The sequence below is a fragment of the Chlorocebus sabaeus genome, chromosome 27 (assembly GCF_047675955.1).
Source record: "Chlorocebus sabaeus isolate Y175 chromosome 27, mChlSab1.0.hap1, whole genome shotgun sequence".
In the NCBI taxonomy this organism is placed as follows: Eukaryota; Metazoa; Chordata; class Mammalia; order Primates; family Cercopithecidae; genus Chlorocebus; species Chlorocebus sabaeus.
Window position 1 is genome coordinate 47,412,302 of NC_132930.1, and position 16,180 is coordinate 47,428,481.

Consider the following 16,180-nt stretch of genomic DNA (forward strand, 5'->3'; position numbering starts at 1 on the left):
TCCCTGCCCCCAGGAGCTCAGGTTAGAAAGAGCTCCTGCCCAGAGGACAGGTGCTGGGGGCCCTGGAGCCTGGAGGAGGAGAGTGCCGCGGAGGAGAGGTGCTGACCTGCCCTGCGGCCCCACCGCTGAGGAAGGGAGGTCGGAGGCTGTTCCTCGCGGCAACCTTTGGGGAGGGGCTCTGTTCCCTTTACATGCTCTGTGACCTGTGTGCTTTTTTGTTGGCTGACAGAGTTGATGATAAAGCGTGGTTTTAAGTGAGTTTGAGAGGTGGGGGAGGGACGGGAGGGCTGCCAAGCTAGGTGGCCCTTTCTCAGGCTTCCCGCTGCCAGAGGCTTTAATTGGGATGTGTCACAGTGAGAATTGCCCTGCAAGAAGGATCTGGAGGGGAGTGCTCCAGTACAGTCAGGGGCTTAAACACTCACGCTCTTCTCCTTGCTGCTGTGGTCTTTGAAGGAACTAAGAGGGTGTGGACACTGTCCAGGCCCCTTAGCATCATCTGATTCGGGCTCACTTCCATTCACTCAGCTCCAGGGCCCTGCCTCTGGCTCACCTCGCATCCCACTGGGTCCTTTGTGGCCCTTCTCTCTTCCACACCTCCCCCTCTTCCTCCTTCCTCCTATCTCCCCTTCCTCCCCCAGCCGCCTCCATGTGGGTCCCACGCCCAGTCCTTGGCCTCTTCCTGTCCACCCCCCGACATGGTAGCCTCAACCTGCTCCATGTCGGTGCTGAGCACCCCCAGGGGAGCCTCTCAACCTCTCGTCCCCCCAGATTGGGGTATGCTCCCTGGTGTTCCTCGCGGCTCCCTGGGGGCATCTCACAGGGCCCACCTTACCCCCAGTACAGCTGACCACTGAACAACATGGTTTGAACTACACAGGTTCACTTATATATGCGTTGTTTCAACTTAACTGGGATCTAAAATACAATATTCTCAGGACACAAAACCCACATACACGGAGGGCTGTGCAGGTTCTGCTGGTCCAAGTGTGGGACTTGAGTATGTGCAGATATGATATATGCTGGGGGTCCTGGCACCTGCCCGCTGCGTGTACTGAGGGATGGTTGCATTTTATGTCTTTTCATGATGTTATAAGTGGTATTGCTTATTACATGCCAATTTTTAAAAATAAGCCAGCATCATAAACGAAGTGTTTCCCTGAGTTCTGTGAGCCACTCTGCAAATTAATCCAACCCCAGAAGGGGGTCGTGGGAGCCCCAATTTATAGCCAGCTGGACAGAAGCAGACACCACGCCTGGACTTGGGATCAGCATCTGAAGGGGCGCCGTCTTGCGGGACTGAGCCCTCACCCTGTGGGATCTCACTCTGTCGCCCAGGCTGGAGTGCAGTGATACGATCTTGGCTCACTGCAAGCTCCACCTCCCAGGCTCAACTGATTTTCCTGCCTTAGCCTCCTGAGTAACTGGGATTACAGGCATGCGCCACCATGCCCTGCTAATTTTTGTATTTTAAGTAGAGACGGGGTTCCACCATGTTGGCCGGGCTGGACTCGAACTTCTGAACTCAAGTGATCCAACTGCCCTGGCCTCCCAATCCCTCCCTGGGATTACAGGCGTGAGTCACCATGCCTGGCCCTAAATGTCAATTTTTGATTGGTTGGTGCTACTATATGGAAATACAAGTGACTTTTGTATATAGATGTTGTATCCTAAAACCTTTCTGTGGGAATCTAAATAATGGATTTTTCCTACTTTCTACTCTCTACTCTCACACAGTCACCCAACACTCCATGACCAGATGAGTAGGGTTTCCCCCACACACCGAGTCATTCCCCAGCAGGTCCTGCAGGGGACAGCAGTGGGGGGTCCTCTGTTCAACCCCATCTTGACACTGTCCACCCGGAGTGACCTCAGACCCCACAGGGTGAGGGTTCAGTCCCACAAGACGGCCCCCCATTCAGATGGCAATCCCAAGTCCAAGTGTGGTCTGTGCTTCTGTCCGGCTGGCTATAAATTGGGACTCCCATGACCCCCTTCCGGGTTGGATCAATTTGTAGAGTGGCTCACAGAATTCAGGGCAACACTCCATTCATGGTTCTGGCTTAGGAATAAAGGATGTAGTAACAGGTACAATGAGCGGCCAGATGAAGAGGTGCACCAGCCAAGGCCGGGAAGGGTCCCAAGGGCAGGAGCTCTGTCCCGTGGAGTTGGGGTGTGCCCTGCTCCTGGCAGGCGGATGTGTTCGCCAGCACTAAGGAAGCTCTCTGAACCAGTCCTTTTGGGTGTTTGCGAAAGCTTCTTTACAGAGCCATGATTGATTATATCATTGGCTGTTGGTGAGAACGCTTCCTAATTCTTCAGTGCCTCTCCCCTCCCCGGAGGTTGGGGGTGGGGGCTGAAAGTCGCGACCCTCTAACATGCCTTGATCTTCCCAGGGACCAGCCCCCCATCCTGAAGCTGTCTAGGGCCCCCAGTCACCAGTGAACTCATATCACTCTGGAGAGCCCTGGGATTTTTGGAGCTGTATGTCAAGAAATGGGAAGAAGACCAAACATATATTTTACAATATCATACTTTCTAAATTCACTTAGTATTTCTGGCAGCTTTTTGTAGATTCTGTTACATTTTTTGCCAGTAAAGATAATCTTCACTTCTTCCTTTTCTATCTGGATGCCATGAGTGTGTGTGCGTGTGTGTGTGTGTGTGTGTATCACCCTATTGAACTAGCTAGAATTCCAGTACAAAGTTGAATAGAAGTGGTGAGAGCAGACATCTTTTGTTAATGATGGAAAACCGAATGCTTTCTCCCCAGAGATCAGTGTGATGTTAGCTGTAGGATTTTTGTAGCTACCCTTTGTCAGGCCAAGGCACTTGCCACCTACTCATCGCTTGCTAAGAGTTCTTTTTTTTTTTTTTTTTTTTTTTTTTTGAGACGGAGTCGCTCTGTCGCCCAGGCTGGAGTGCAGTGGCCGGATCTCAGCTCACTGCAAGCTCCGCCTCCCGGGTTCATGCCATTCTCCTGCCTCAGCCTCCGGAGTAGCTGGGACCACAGGCACCCGCCACCTCGCCTGGCTAGTTTTTTTGTAGTTTTAGTAGAGACGGGGTTTCACCGTGTTAGCCAGGATAGTCTCGATCTTCTGACCTCGTGATCCGCCCGTCTCGGCCTCCCAAAGTGCTGGGATTACAGGCTTGAGCCACCGCGCCCGGCCGCTAAGAGTTCTTATTAGGAATGGATGTTAGATGTTTTTTCAGATGCTTTTTTTGTGTCAATGGAGATTTATCGTGTTATTTTTAATATGGTAAATTACATTGATGGTCTTTTTTTACTCAACAAATATTGACTTTTTTATTAGTATCCACTCCATCACCCCACAAAAGCAGCATGTAGATGCCACGAGGGCAGGGCTATGTGCACACACAACATTCACCAGTACATCCCAGTGCCTAGTACATAGTAGGCACTCAGTTATACCATTGAAACAGGGAACACTTGGCTGATTCACTTACATTTTAATTTATTTTCTTTTTGAATAATGTGACTTATTCTTTTTTGCATGCGATAGCTATGATATCACAAAAACAATTGTAAACTGTGTCAAGCTGCCAAAAATTTGAATCTCATGCTAGCATATACATTTAGGCTTCTCACCATAGCTATTTTAGAGTTGTGATTATCTAGCACTGAAAGAAACTTTGGGCTCATCTGGTCTGATTCTCTTATTTCGTGAATTAGAACATTAAATCCACTCAGATTGGGTGACTCATCCGTCATCACATGCAATAAACAGAAAACAAGGGTCATTTGCTGGATACCACAGCACCCAAAGGTCAGGGTAGCTGGAACTCTTGGTGTCTTCTTGTCTTACAAAATGATGGAAGACACATCATTTTAGTTCCTTGGTAGAAAGAAGATCATAGAACCAGCTGGGTATCACAAATATGCCACAAAGATAAAAGACAGAATTTGGCCCTAAATAAAAACAGATTTTTAAAAATACAGAAGAGATCAGACATGTTGCTAAGAAAATGCAGATGTCAGACCATATCCTTGACCATATCCATGGTTCACAGTCCTTATGAGAGCTTAAAAAATATAGATGCTAGGACCCAATCCCAGAGATTCTGCCTTACTTGGTCCAGGAAGAGCATAAGCATACATTGATTGATTTTTGAATGTTAAAAAAAGTTGGCTGGGCGCGGTGGCTCACGCCTGTAATCCCAGCACTTTGGGAGGCCAAGGCAGGTGGATCACGATGTCAAGAGATCAAGACCATCCTGGCTAACACAGTGAAACCCTGTCTCTACTAAAAATACAAAAATTAGCTGGGCATGGTGGCAGGCGCCTGTCGTCCTAGCTACTCGGGAGGCTGAGGCAGGAGAATGATCTGAACCCGGGAGGCGGAGCTTGCAGTGAGCCGAGATAGTGCGACCGCACTCCAGCCTGGGTGACACAGCGAGACTCCATCTCACAAAAAAAAAAAAAAAAAAAAAAAAAAGGAAAAAAAAGGTACTCCTACATTCCTGGGATAAATCCCACTTGTTCATGGTACATTATCCTTTTTTGCATTATTGAATTCAGTTTCCTAAAATTGTGTTAGGAAGTTTTGGATCAGTGTTCATGAGGGATATGGGCCCATGGTCTTTGTCTGATTTTGGTATCAAGACAATGTCATAGATGAGTTGAGAAGGATTCTGTCCTTTTCAGTTTTTTGGAAGAGTTTGTGTAGTATTAGTTCTTCTTAAATGTTTGGTAGAATTCACTATTGATCTATCTGGACCTGGTAGAATTCACTATTAATCTATCTGGACCTGGTAATTCACTACTAATCTATCTGAAACTGGAGTTTTCTTTGTAGGAAGATTTTTAACTACAAATTTAATTTCTTGAATAGATACAGGGTTTTCACATTATTTCAGAAATTTCTTCTAGAGAGAGATTTGGTAGTTTATGCCTTTTAAGAAATTTCATCTAAGTTGTTGAATTTATTGGCATTAAGTTGTTCATAATATTTCCTTATAATCCTTTTAATATAAGTAGGATCCACAGAGATGTCACCTCTCTCGTTCCTGTTATTAAGTTGTGTCTTCTGTTGTCATTCTGAACATTCTGTGTTGATAGAGTTTTATCAATTTTACTGATATTCTCAAAGAAACTATTTTTAACTTCATTGATTTTCTCTATTGCTTTAATCTTTTCTCTTTTTAAATTTCTGCTCTGATTGTTGCTATACCTTTCTTCTGTTTGCTTTGGGTTTCATTTACTCTTCTCTCTCTAGTTTCTTTTTTAATTTTTATATGGTAGACTTCAAAACCATATAAAATATATATGGTTTATAGTTTTTTATAGTTTCTTAATATGGCAACTTAGGTTAGAGAATGAATGCCTTTCTTCTTTTCTAATTTAGGCATTTAGTGGTTTAAATTTCTCCCTAATTGCTGCTTTAGTGGTATTCCATAAATTTTGATATGTTGTATTTTTACTTTCATTTCATTCACAATACTTTGTGATTTCCTCTTTGATTTCATGTTTGATTCATGAGTTATTTAAAAGTGTGTTATTTAGTTTTCAAATATTTATGGAATTTTCTAGAGATCTTTCTGTTAATGATTTCTAATTAAATTCCATTGTGGTCAGAGGATATACTTTGTGTGATTTGGATTATTTTTACATGTATTGAGGCTTGTTTTATGGCCCAGAATTTGGTCTTTCTTGGTATATGTTCCATATACAATTGGGAATCGTGTATCTCTGGCTGTTGTTGGGTGGAAAGTTCTGTAAATGTCAACCACGTCAGGTTGTTTTAACAGCATTGCTAAGATTTACTATCCTTGCTGATTTTCTGTTTACTTTCTATGTCTTATCAGTTGAGAAAGGTACTGAAGTTTCTGACTATAATTGTGGATTTGTTTATGTCATCTTACTTCATGCCCTTTGAAGGTCTATTATTAGGTTCATAAATGTTAATGACTGTTATGTGCACCTAATAAATTGACTCCTTTATTATTAGGAAATGACTTTTTTTTGGTCCTTGGTAGTACTCTTTGCTCTGAAACCTACTTCAATATTCATGTAGCCACTCCAGCTTTCTTTTGATTGGTGTGAACATGATATAACTTTTAAAAAGTCCTTTGACTTTTAACTTATTTGTGTCTTTGTGTGTGAAGTGGGGATCATGTAGGCAGCATATAGTTGGGTCTCTTATGCAATCTGAAAATCTCTGTCTTTTATTTGGGGTTTTTAGATCATTTTTGTTTAATATATCTTTGATATAGTTAGATTTAAGTATCATTTTGCTGTTTGTTTTCTGTTTGCCCCATCTTTTATTTATTCCCCTTTCCTCTTTTTTTCGTTCTTTTTTTATTAATTGGCTTCAGTGATTTCATCTCTTAATTTTTATGTGTTGTATTTATTTTTTATGATTCTGCTTTGTCTCCTTTGTTGGCTCATTAGCCAGAACTCTTTGTTTTGTTATTTTAGTGGTTGCTTTAGGGTTTATAATAATTGTCTTTAATTACAGATACCTTCAAATGACATTATCCAACTTCACATAGAGTATAAAGACCTTCCAATAAGTCACTTCCATTTCTCCTACTGGACCTTGTGCTATTGTTGCCATACATTTTACTTTTGTATGTTATAGACTCACACTGTGTTGTTAGGGTATTTTTTTCATTTAAATGGTCAATTTTTAAAATTAAAATTTAGAAAATTAAATAGTAAAAAAGGATCTTGTATATTTACTGTGTAGTCACCATTTCCAGTGCTGTCTTTTCCCTTGTATAGATCTCTGTTTCCATCTGGTGTCATTTTCTTTTTGCTTGAAATAATTCCTTTAGCATTTCTTATAGTGCAAGTCTACTGGTCACAAATTCTTTCAGCCTTTGTTTGAATGAAAAATTATTCTACCTTTGATTTTGAAAGATATTTTTGCTGGGTACAGAATTCTAGGTTGATTTTTTTTTTCCCCTCAATACTTTAAAGATGTTTCATTCTCTTCTCACTTGTATTATTTTGGATGAAAAATCTAATGCCATTTTTGTCTTTGTTCCTTGTGTGTAACATATCTTTTTTCTCTTGCTACTTTTTTTTTTTTTTTTTTTTTTTTTTTTTTTTTTTGACACAGAGTCTCGCTCTGTCGCCCAGGCTGGAGTGCAGTGGCCGGATCTCAGCTCACTGCAAGCTCCGCCTCCCGGGTTTACGCCATTCTCCTGCCTCAGCCTCCCGAGTTGCTGGGACTACAGGTGCCCGCCACCTCGCCTGGCTAGTTTTTTGTATTTTTTAGTAGAGACAGGGTTTCACCGTGTTAGCCAGGATGGTCTTGATCTCCTGACCTCGTGATCCGCCCATCTCGGCCTCCCAAAGTGCTGGGATTACAGGCTTGAGCCACCGCGCCTGGCCTTCTCTTGCTCCTTTAAAGATTTTCTCTTTTTATTGGTTTTGATCAATTTGATTATGCTGTAATTTGGTATAGTTTTAAAAAATGTGTCTTCTGCTTGGGGTTCATTTACTTGGTTCTGTGAGTTTATATTTATTAAATTTGGAAAAATTTTGACCATTATTCCTTCAAATATTTTTTTCTATCTCATTCCTCCTCGTTTTGGGACTTGAATTACATTCATATGTGACCTTTGAAGTTGTCCAACAGTTCACTGATGATCTATTATTATTTCTGAATCGTTGGGATAGTTTCAGTTGCTGTCTTCAAGTTTACTGTTCTTTTCTTCTGAATTATCAAATCTGAGGTTAATCTCATGCAGTATATTTTTTCATCTCAGACGCTGTAATTTTCATCTCTAAATCAGGTCGGGACTTTTAGTTTCTTCATTGTCTCTAGTTAACTTTTTGAACACGTGGGAATCAGTTATAACAACTGTCTTAATGTCCCTGATCATCTTTGTCAAGTCTGGGTTGATTTTGATTGATTGCTTTTCCTTTTAGTCATGGGTCATATTTTCTTCGTTCTTTGCAAGATTGGTAATTTTTTTTTGCTCATGTTGCCCAGGCTGGAGTGCAACAGCACGATCTCAGCTCACCACAATCTCCGTCTCCCGGGTTCAAGCGATTCTTCTGCCTCAGGGCCTGTTTTCCTCCTCCAAGGGCCTGTTTTCAGCCAACATTGAGATGATCCATGCACTGAATACTGCATTCTGCTGTGGTTGCTGCATCCAACTTTTGATGGATGGTGACATGCTATTCCATGCCTGGGATTACAGGCATGCACCACCACGCCTGGCTAATTGTGTATTTTTAGTAGAGACGGGGTTTCTCCATGTTGGTCAGGCTGGTCTCGAACTCCCGACCTCAGGTGATCCACCCACCTCGGCCTCCCAAAGTGCTGGGATTACAGGTGTGAGCCACGGCACCTGGCCAAACTTGGTAATTTTTTAATTGGGTACCTGACATAGTGAATTTCACCTTGCTGGGGGCTATTTTTATATTACTGTAAATATTTTTTGTTGTTCTGTGATGCAGTTTAGTTACTTAGAAACAGTTTATTCCTTTGGGTCTTATTTTTTAAGGTGTTAGGCAGGACCAGAGCTGTGTTTAGTCTAGAGTTAACTGCTGTTCACATGGAGGCAAGACACTTTTGGGTATTCTACTCGATACTTTGTGAATTGTGAGCGCTCCTGCTACTCCAGCCTTCTGGAGAGCTCCTGCCACTGCTCCCTGGAATCCTTCAGGTGCTTCTTTCCCGGCCTTAGGTCATCTCCCCACGGGCATGTGTTGATCAGTTCTCGGCTGAATCCCTGAGACCCTCCCCAGATCTCCAGAGTTCTCTCTCTTCTCTGCCTCCTGCTCTCTGAACCCTAACTGCTTTGCTTCCATCCGAGTTCCCTGTCCCTGTTCCATGACTTGAAACTTTCCTCAAGGCAGTGAGCTGAGGTAGTCGGGGGGCTCACCTTATTTATTTCCTGTCTCTTGGGGATCACTGTCCATTGTGGCCTGATGTCCAGTGTCATGGGAATCACTGTCGTTGGGAGTGGGGTACATTGGGTTCCTCTTACTCCATCTTGGCTGGAGTTAGAAGTCCTGGCAAGTGTTTGTTGCAGCACACTGTGTGTGAGGCACTGTTCTAGGCACTGGAGACTCATCAGTGAGTAACAGAAGACCCTTCCCTCAGGCAGGTATGTTCCGGTAGACCAGGAAGGGCGGGCAATGAATCCAAGCATGGCCACTAAAGTCTTCTCAGCCTTAGATAAGCCGTGCCACCGGGCTGAGCCTCAGATCCTGGACTCCATCACAGCCGGTGTTTACTGTGCACTGCCTGTTGCTGTGATTGCCGTTGTTTGCTCATTGGTTTGTTGAATCATGAGCAAGGGACCTTCCTACCCAGAAAACCTTTTAAAAAGAAGTGACAGTAGTACCACTTGTTGGTTAAATTTTGTTTTTAATTTTTGTATGATTAAGGCTTAACATTTTTCTTACACTGCAGAATTTCCTTCAGAGTTTAGTGCATTCATTTCTTGCCTGAGAAGGGTCATGCTTCCCCACTCGTAGTGAGTTTTCATATCCCTTCCTAAGAAAAACGAAAGTCAAGCCTCGGAGGGCAGAAAGGAGGGATGGCCACGGGTGAGAATGTCAGTTCGTGTGCTCTTTCTGGAAAGCCACTTGGCAGTATCTCATCAGAGCCTGGAAATACAGTTTGCACTTTTGACGTTGTAATTCCATTTCTAGCAAGCAGTGGGTCCTGAGGAAGTAATCCACAATCGGAGTGTTGTGCACCACAGTAGTGAGGGCAGCGCTGCATGGAGGTGGAGGATTAGGCATCGTCAGTGTCCAGCAGAAGACAAAGGAGTCAGTTAACAGGACGGTCTATATGCTGGAATAGCATGTCACCATCCATCAAAAGTTGGATGCAGCAACTGCAGCAGAATGCAGTATTCGGTACATGGATCATCTCAATGTTGGCTGAAAACAGGCCCTTGGAGGATGAGAATTAGAAGGAACTGTGTCCCACCTGCAGTCATGTTTCCCCAAGGACATTTTCCCCACTTCTCTCCTTTCCCATTGATTCCAGTTTTCCTAGGATGAATGTGTATTGATTTCATATTTAACAAATTAAAGACAAAAGTTAAGCTTCCAGTGTTTTTGTAATCTACAGAAGGAATAGTCAATGTTTAAAGAATAGGACAAGTTTACAGAAAAGGATGGAATGCAATTTAAGACGTAAAAACATGGGCTTCTTTCCCTCATATACACAAAGTGTTCAAAACAGTCTGTTATACTTTATATTTTGAGCATAAGGAAATAAAGTAAAATAATTTTAAAGAGTCTTTAAAATAGAAGCTGCTTCCAGGGATGCTGGCTTACTCTGGTAATCCCAGCCACTCGGGAGGCTGAGGCTGGAGGATGGCTGGAGCCCTGGATTTGAGGCTGTCATAAGCTATGATTGCACCACTTCACTCCAGCCTGAGTGACAAAGCCAGACCCTGTCTCTGAAAATAAACAAAAAGTCAGAAGTTGCTGTGTATTGAGGCTTACAGAAGGGGACCTGGCTGATCAGAGAGGCGAAGTGACCTGTCCCTGGTTGAACAGCCATGAGGGGTGGAGTCAGGGTCTCCACTTCGTGAAAGCCGCGCCCCCTCCAGTGCAGACTGACTTATGCATTGCTGTAATTGATCTGCTGGTTCCGGAAGAGGTGGGAAGGGACGCCACCTGGATGGAAGAGCAGGGCCCAACTGTGACTGGCCTTGATGTAATTGCACTCTTCCAACCCTAAGACGTGGTCTGTGTCCCTGACTCTACAGAGTAGTGCACTGAGCTTCAGGGAAGACGAGGGCTTTGCAGGTCCCCAGCCGGCTGAGAGTTCGTCTGAGCCCATGGCTCCTATGGTTGCCGCTCTTGTTGCCCCGATCTCGGCCCACTGCAACCTCTGCCTCCCTGGTTCAAGTGATCCTCCTGCCTCAGCCTCCCGAATAGCTGGGATTACAGGTGTGCACTACCACACCCAGCTAATTTTTGTATTTTTAGTAGAGACGGGGTTTCGCCATGTTGGCCAGGCTGGTCTCAAACTCCTGACCTCAGGTAAACCACCTGCCTCGGCCACCCGAAGTGCTGGCATTATAGGCATGAGCCACTGTGCCTAGCCTCCTCTATCACTTTAATAATAATCCTAAAAAATAGTAACGTGCACCGTGCGTGTTGTCCAGCAGTACATGGCGGCCGCCGGCTGGACACAACGATTGGCGCACTTTCTCCTGTCTTCTGTTTCAGGACAATGTGTTGAACATCATTAACCAGATCATGGATGAGTGCATCCCCCAGGACCGTGCCCCCAGAGATTTCTGCGTCAAGTTCCCTGAGGAGATCCGGCACGACAACCTGGCCGGCCAGCTGTGGTTCGGTGCCGAGGTAGCGGGTGGCCGCCTGGGTTCGGAGGTCCTGATGTGGGTGGCGTCTAGCCATGTCCCTGCGAACCTTGTGCATGGGTGCCTGCGGGTGCCGGGACCTGGTGTCTCCTCCAAGAGCTCCGTGCACTCTGGGTTACATGGCGTGGTCTGAGCCTGGTAGGCGGTGCACCCTTGGAGGATCTGGGAAAGCCATGAACTAGTGCCCCCCAAACTGTATATACAAATGAAATTTCCCATGTGATGTTTATGCGGTTCTCAGGCCCCCAGACAGCCAGGACCCAAAAGTGGTTCTTAATGGCAGTAATGCCCACATCAGGAACAAGTGTTCCCCTCCTGCCCTGCAGCACAGGCAGCAGCGGGGGCTGGGGAGCTGTGCTGCAGCCCCACGCAGGCCACATCTGGCCTGTCATCTTCATCTTCATCTCCCAATGAGGAAACTGAGGCACCGAGAGGAAGGCGCCCTTCGAGGTGGCAGGAACAGTCTCCCCCAGGCCCCCACCATGTGGACCTCCCAGCCTCCTCTCCTCGCCGTGCTCCGGAGCCTGACCTCGGCCCCAACATCACCGCCCTCTCTATTGTCCCGTCCCCATCCTCCCCGCCTCCCCTCTCTAGGAATCCCTGGGGTGTGGAGTCTTCATCCCACGCCGCCCTGTCCCTGTGTCCACCCTGCCCACCCCACCTTCTGAGCCACTTGGTTGGGGTGTCCTCTGCCGAGGCTTGGGTTAGTTACGGGGGCCCGCGGGCAGGTTCTCTCTCCTCACCAGCCTCAGTTTCCACCTCTGTGGAGTGGGTCCTGGGGCAGTCATGGGATGGAGTGGGTTCTGTGCCTGGCTGGCCTGGCAGGGGCATGCATGCCCAGGGGCGGGCACAGCTCCTTGTGTGGTCCTGGTGCCCCAAGCTCAGAACCCACCCGTAGCATGGGCCTGGGAAATCAGTAGCTGTCTCATTCTGTCACCTGGGAAATGACTGCTTGTCCTGCGTCACTTGATCATCTCTGAGGGGACAGCAGGTGGATTGGTTCTATCCTAACCCTGGTGAGGCCCTGGACGAGCCTCCCTGTGACACCAGGTCCACCAGGGCCTGGACTCAGCCCCCGTGCCAGAGAGCAGCTTGGTGAGACTCCCAGTTGCGGAGCGCACACTGGGGACCTGCCTGGCAGTGCCCAGGGCAGATGTGGGTGGATTTGTGGGTACAGAGGAGCCTTCCTTACCTGCCCAGGAGCCCATGGACTCTCACACTGATGAGTCTCCGTTCTGGGGAAGGTTGTGTTTCTCTGGCCATGAGCAAGTTGACCGTAGTGTCTGCGGCTCCCTAGGCAGGCTGGGGGCCTCCGGCCCGGATCAGCCTGGCTGCTTCATCCCTGGGAGCACAGACCTGAATGTGGAGTCTGGAAGCTCCAAGCTCCCTGACCTTCATTCCTCTGGCCTGGAAGGGGAGGGGAAAAGAGTCACATGACCAGGGTTCCTCCTGCATTGAGCCCCCAGACCCAAGAGCCTCAGTCCACCCTCCCCTCCCTTCCCTTCTCCTGCCCTGCCCTCCCCTCCCCTTCCCTCTCCTCCCCTCCCCTTCCCTCTCCTCCCCTCCCCTCTCCTCCCCTGCCCTGCCCTCCCTGCTCCTGGGGCCCTGCGAGGACCCTGTGGGTCAGGTTGGGGGACATTGGTTATCGCCCTCACGATTGCTCTGAATGTAAGAAAAACCTCCTGCGGGGACCGGGAACACGAGCCGGCCTGTGCTCCAGGGTGAGAAGAGGGGCCCCGAGGTGCGAAGTCAGGTTCCCCGGTACGGCGGCCCCTGAGAGCCTGGCCCCCACTCCGGGCCCCTCTCTGAGCGCGTCCCCTCCCACAGTGCCTGGCCGCGGGCTCCATCATCATGAACCGGGAGCTGGAGAGCATGGCCATGCGCCCGCTGGCCAAGGAGCTGACGCGCAGCCTGGAGGACGTGCGGGGCGCCCTCCGCGACCAGGCGCTGCGGGACCTGAACACCTACACGGAGAAGATGAGGGAGGCGCTGAGGCACTTCGACGTCCTGTTCGCCGAGTTCGAGCTCAGGTACTGCGGTTGTGGGTCCACAGCCCTGGCTGTATGAGCTCGGGGACGGTTGTGCCACCTTTCCGGGCTCACCCTGATGCTTCAAGCTGGAAAATTCCGCAGAGGGAGGAGCCAGGCGGGTTCAGGGCCGCCTGTGGGTGGGGTTAAGCCCTGGAGAGCACAGGGTGGAGGTGATGGGGGACATCTTTCCAGGGAGTGGGCTGAGCGTAGAGGACGCAGGTGGGGATCTGGCCGCCATGGGCCTCCAGGGGAGGGGCTTTGGAGAGGCCCAAGGGGCCAGGAATGAATGATGCCTCTGGAATGAATGAGACCTCACAGGAGGTGAGAAGAAAACGGAGGCAGCCAGGCCGGTGCGGTGGCTCACGCCTGTAATCCTGGCACTTTGGAAGGCCGAGGCGGGCGGATCACCCGAGGTCAGGAGTTCAAGACCAGCCTGGCCAGCAAAGTGAAACCCCGTCTCTACTACAAATACAAAAATTAGCTGGGCATGGTGGCACACACTTGTAATCCCAGCTACTTGGGAGGCTGAGGCAGGAGAATCGCTTGAACCCGGGAGGCGAGGGTTGCAGTGAGCCGAAATAGGGCCATTGCACTCCAGCTTTGGCAACAAGAGCACAAAAGAAAAGGCCGGGCGCGGTGGCTCACGCCTGTAATCCCAGCACTTTGGGAGGCCGAGGCGGGTGGATCACGAGGTCAGAAGATCCAGACCATCCTGGCTAACACAGTGAAACCCCGTCTCTACTAAAAAATATACAAAAAATTAGCCAGGCGTGGTGATGGGTGCCTGTAGTCTCAGCTACTTGGGAGGCTGAGGCAGGAGGCAGAGGGTGCAGTGAGCTGAGATCCAGCCACTGCATTCCAGCCTGGGCAACAGAGTGAGACTCCATCTCAAAACAACAACAACAACAACAACAAAACCCAAAAAACGGAGGCAGATGGTGTCTGTGGAGGTTCCAATTAATAAAAACTTTTCATCTTGTAATCTACTGGCCCCTAGAAGGAGATCAACTGATGCATTAAGGGCAGTCCTCTCCAGGAAGCGAGAGCACGGACAATCGAGTTTTATTTTATCTTCCCCAGATTTTCTAAATCAGTTTTCATAAGAAAAAGTTAGAGTTAGTGATTTATTTATTTATTTATTTATTTATTTATTTATTTATTTATTTATTTTCTGAGATGGAGTCTCACTCTGTTGCCCAGGCTGGAGTGCAGTGGCGTGATCTCCCAAGTAGCTGGGATTACAGGTGGCCACCACCACGCCTGGCTAATTTTTTTGTGTTTTTAATAGAGACAGGGTTTTACCATGTTGGCCAGGCTGGTCTTGAACGACTGACCTCAAGTGATCTGCTGGCCTTGGCCTCCCAAAGTGCTGGGATTACAGGCATGAGATACCGCCCCTGGCCTAGAGTTAGTGATTTAGAAGAAAAGAAAGTGCTCTCATCTGGGGAAGGGTTGAACAAGCCATCACCTCTCACAGCCACTCGCAGGCCTCCTTCAAGCTGCTGTGCCCAGCCTGGGCTGGCTTCCGTGGCTGTGGAGGTCCACGTGGGGCTGTGGGTTGTTCACCCACCCATGCATACATTCATTCGTTTCTCTCTCGCCCATTAAGGCCGGTGCCAAAGTGGGGGCTGGTCCCGCACATGGGCAGCACTGGGTCCGGGGTGGTCAGGCTCCAGGGTGAGCCCTGGGAGCTGACACAACTGTCCCCCATGGACAGGGCTGGGGTTTCAAGGGAAGACCTATAGTAGGCCTGGCTGGCAGGAACTGTGTACTATGAAACTGCCGAAATGGGGTGGTGGTGTAGGGGGTATGTGTGTGTGTGTATTTTAAGAGACAAGTTCTTGCTTTGTCACCCAGCCTGGAGTGCAGTGGCACCATCACCGTTCACTGCAGCCTCCAACTCCTGGGCACAAGTGATCCTCCCACCTCAGCCTCCCAAGTAGCAGAGACTAGGTGCATGCCACCACCACACCCAACTTTTTCATTTTTTGTAGAGATGAGGTCTTGCTGTGTTGCCTCGAACTCCTGGGCTCAAGCAATCCTCCTGCCTCAGACTCCCAAAGTGCTAGGATTACAGGTGTGAGGCCCCCTGCCCCCACCTTGCCCAGTATTGCAGCTTTAATTGAAGATGCCCCACCCTCTGTTTTGGAGAGGCCCTGCCACGGCCCAGGTGTGGCCTAACAGGTCTCCCTGTGTTTGCAGCTACGTCTCGGCCATGGTGCCCGTGAAGTCTCCCAGGGAGTACTATGTGCAGCAGGAGGTCATCGTGCTCTTCTGCGAGACGGTGGAGAGGTGAGGACAGGGATGCTTCGGGGCTGGGGGCAGCATCTGGGGAGTCCCTGCCTCACTCCAGGCCTGGGGCAGAGGGCAGCTCTGGGGGAACCTGCTGTGTCTTGGGAGTGCCCCAGATGGAAGACACTAGCCATGTCTTCCCACATTACATCCGGCTTCTCCTCACAGGTGGGCAGAGGGTAGAGGCCGCCCCTGCCTTCACCTCTGCCCGGCCCCCTTCCACCGCCCCATGGTCACTTTTCTGTCGGCCGGAAGGGCAGATCCTGCAGGTGAAGTCACGTGTCAGAGGACAAAAGCTGGAAGCCTCGGGCGTGATGGGTTGGACATCCAAACCTTGTCACCTTCCTCACTCCCTCACTCCTTCACTCCTCACCTCCTCACCTCCTCACTCCTCACCTCCTCACTCCTTACCTCCTAACTCCTCACCTCCTAACTCCTCACCTCCATACCTCCTCACCTCCTCACTCCTCACCTCCTAACTCCTCACCTACATACCTAACTCCTCACCTCCTCACCTCCTCACTCCTCAC

The 16,180-nt window shown here is 48.4% G+C and overlaps 1 protein-coding gene across 3 annotated transcripts in view; it reads left to right on the plus strand.

The window, feature by feature from the left end:
* ZFYVE28 (zinc finger FYVE-type containing 28) overlaps positions 1–16,180 on the plus strand; it is a 153,133-nt gene that overhangs the window by 66,512 nt on the left and 70,441 nt on the right. For 2 of the 3 annotated variants that reach the window (XM_008018101.3, XM_037983195.2), the window contains exons 3-5: positions 11,174–11,311; positions 13,156–13,358; positions 15,561–15,650. In XM_008018101.3, the coding sequence (XP_008016292.3) occupies positions 11,174–11,311; positions 13,156–13,358; positions 15,561–15,650 (431 nt within the window). The other variant, XM_037983196.2, reaches the window with a different exon arrangement.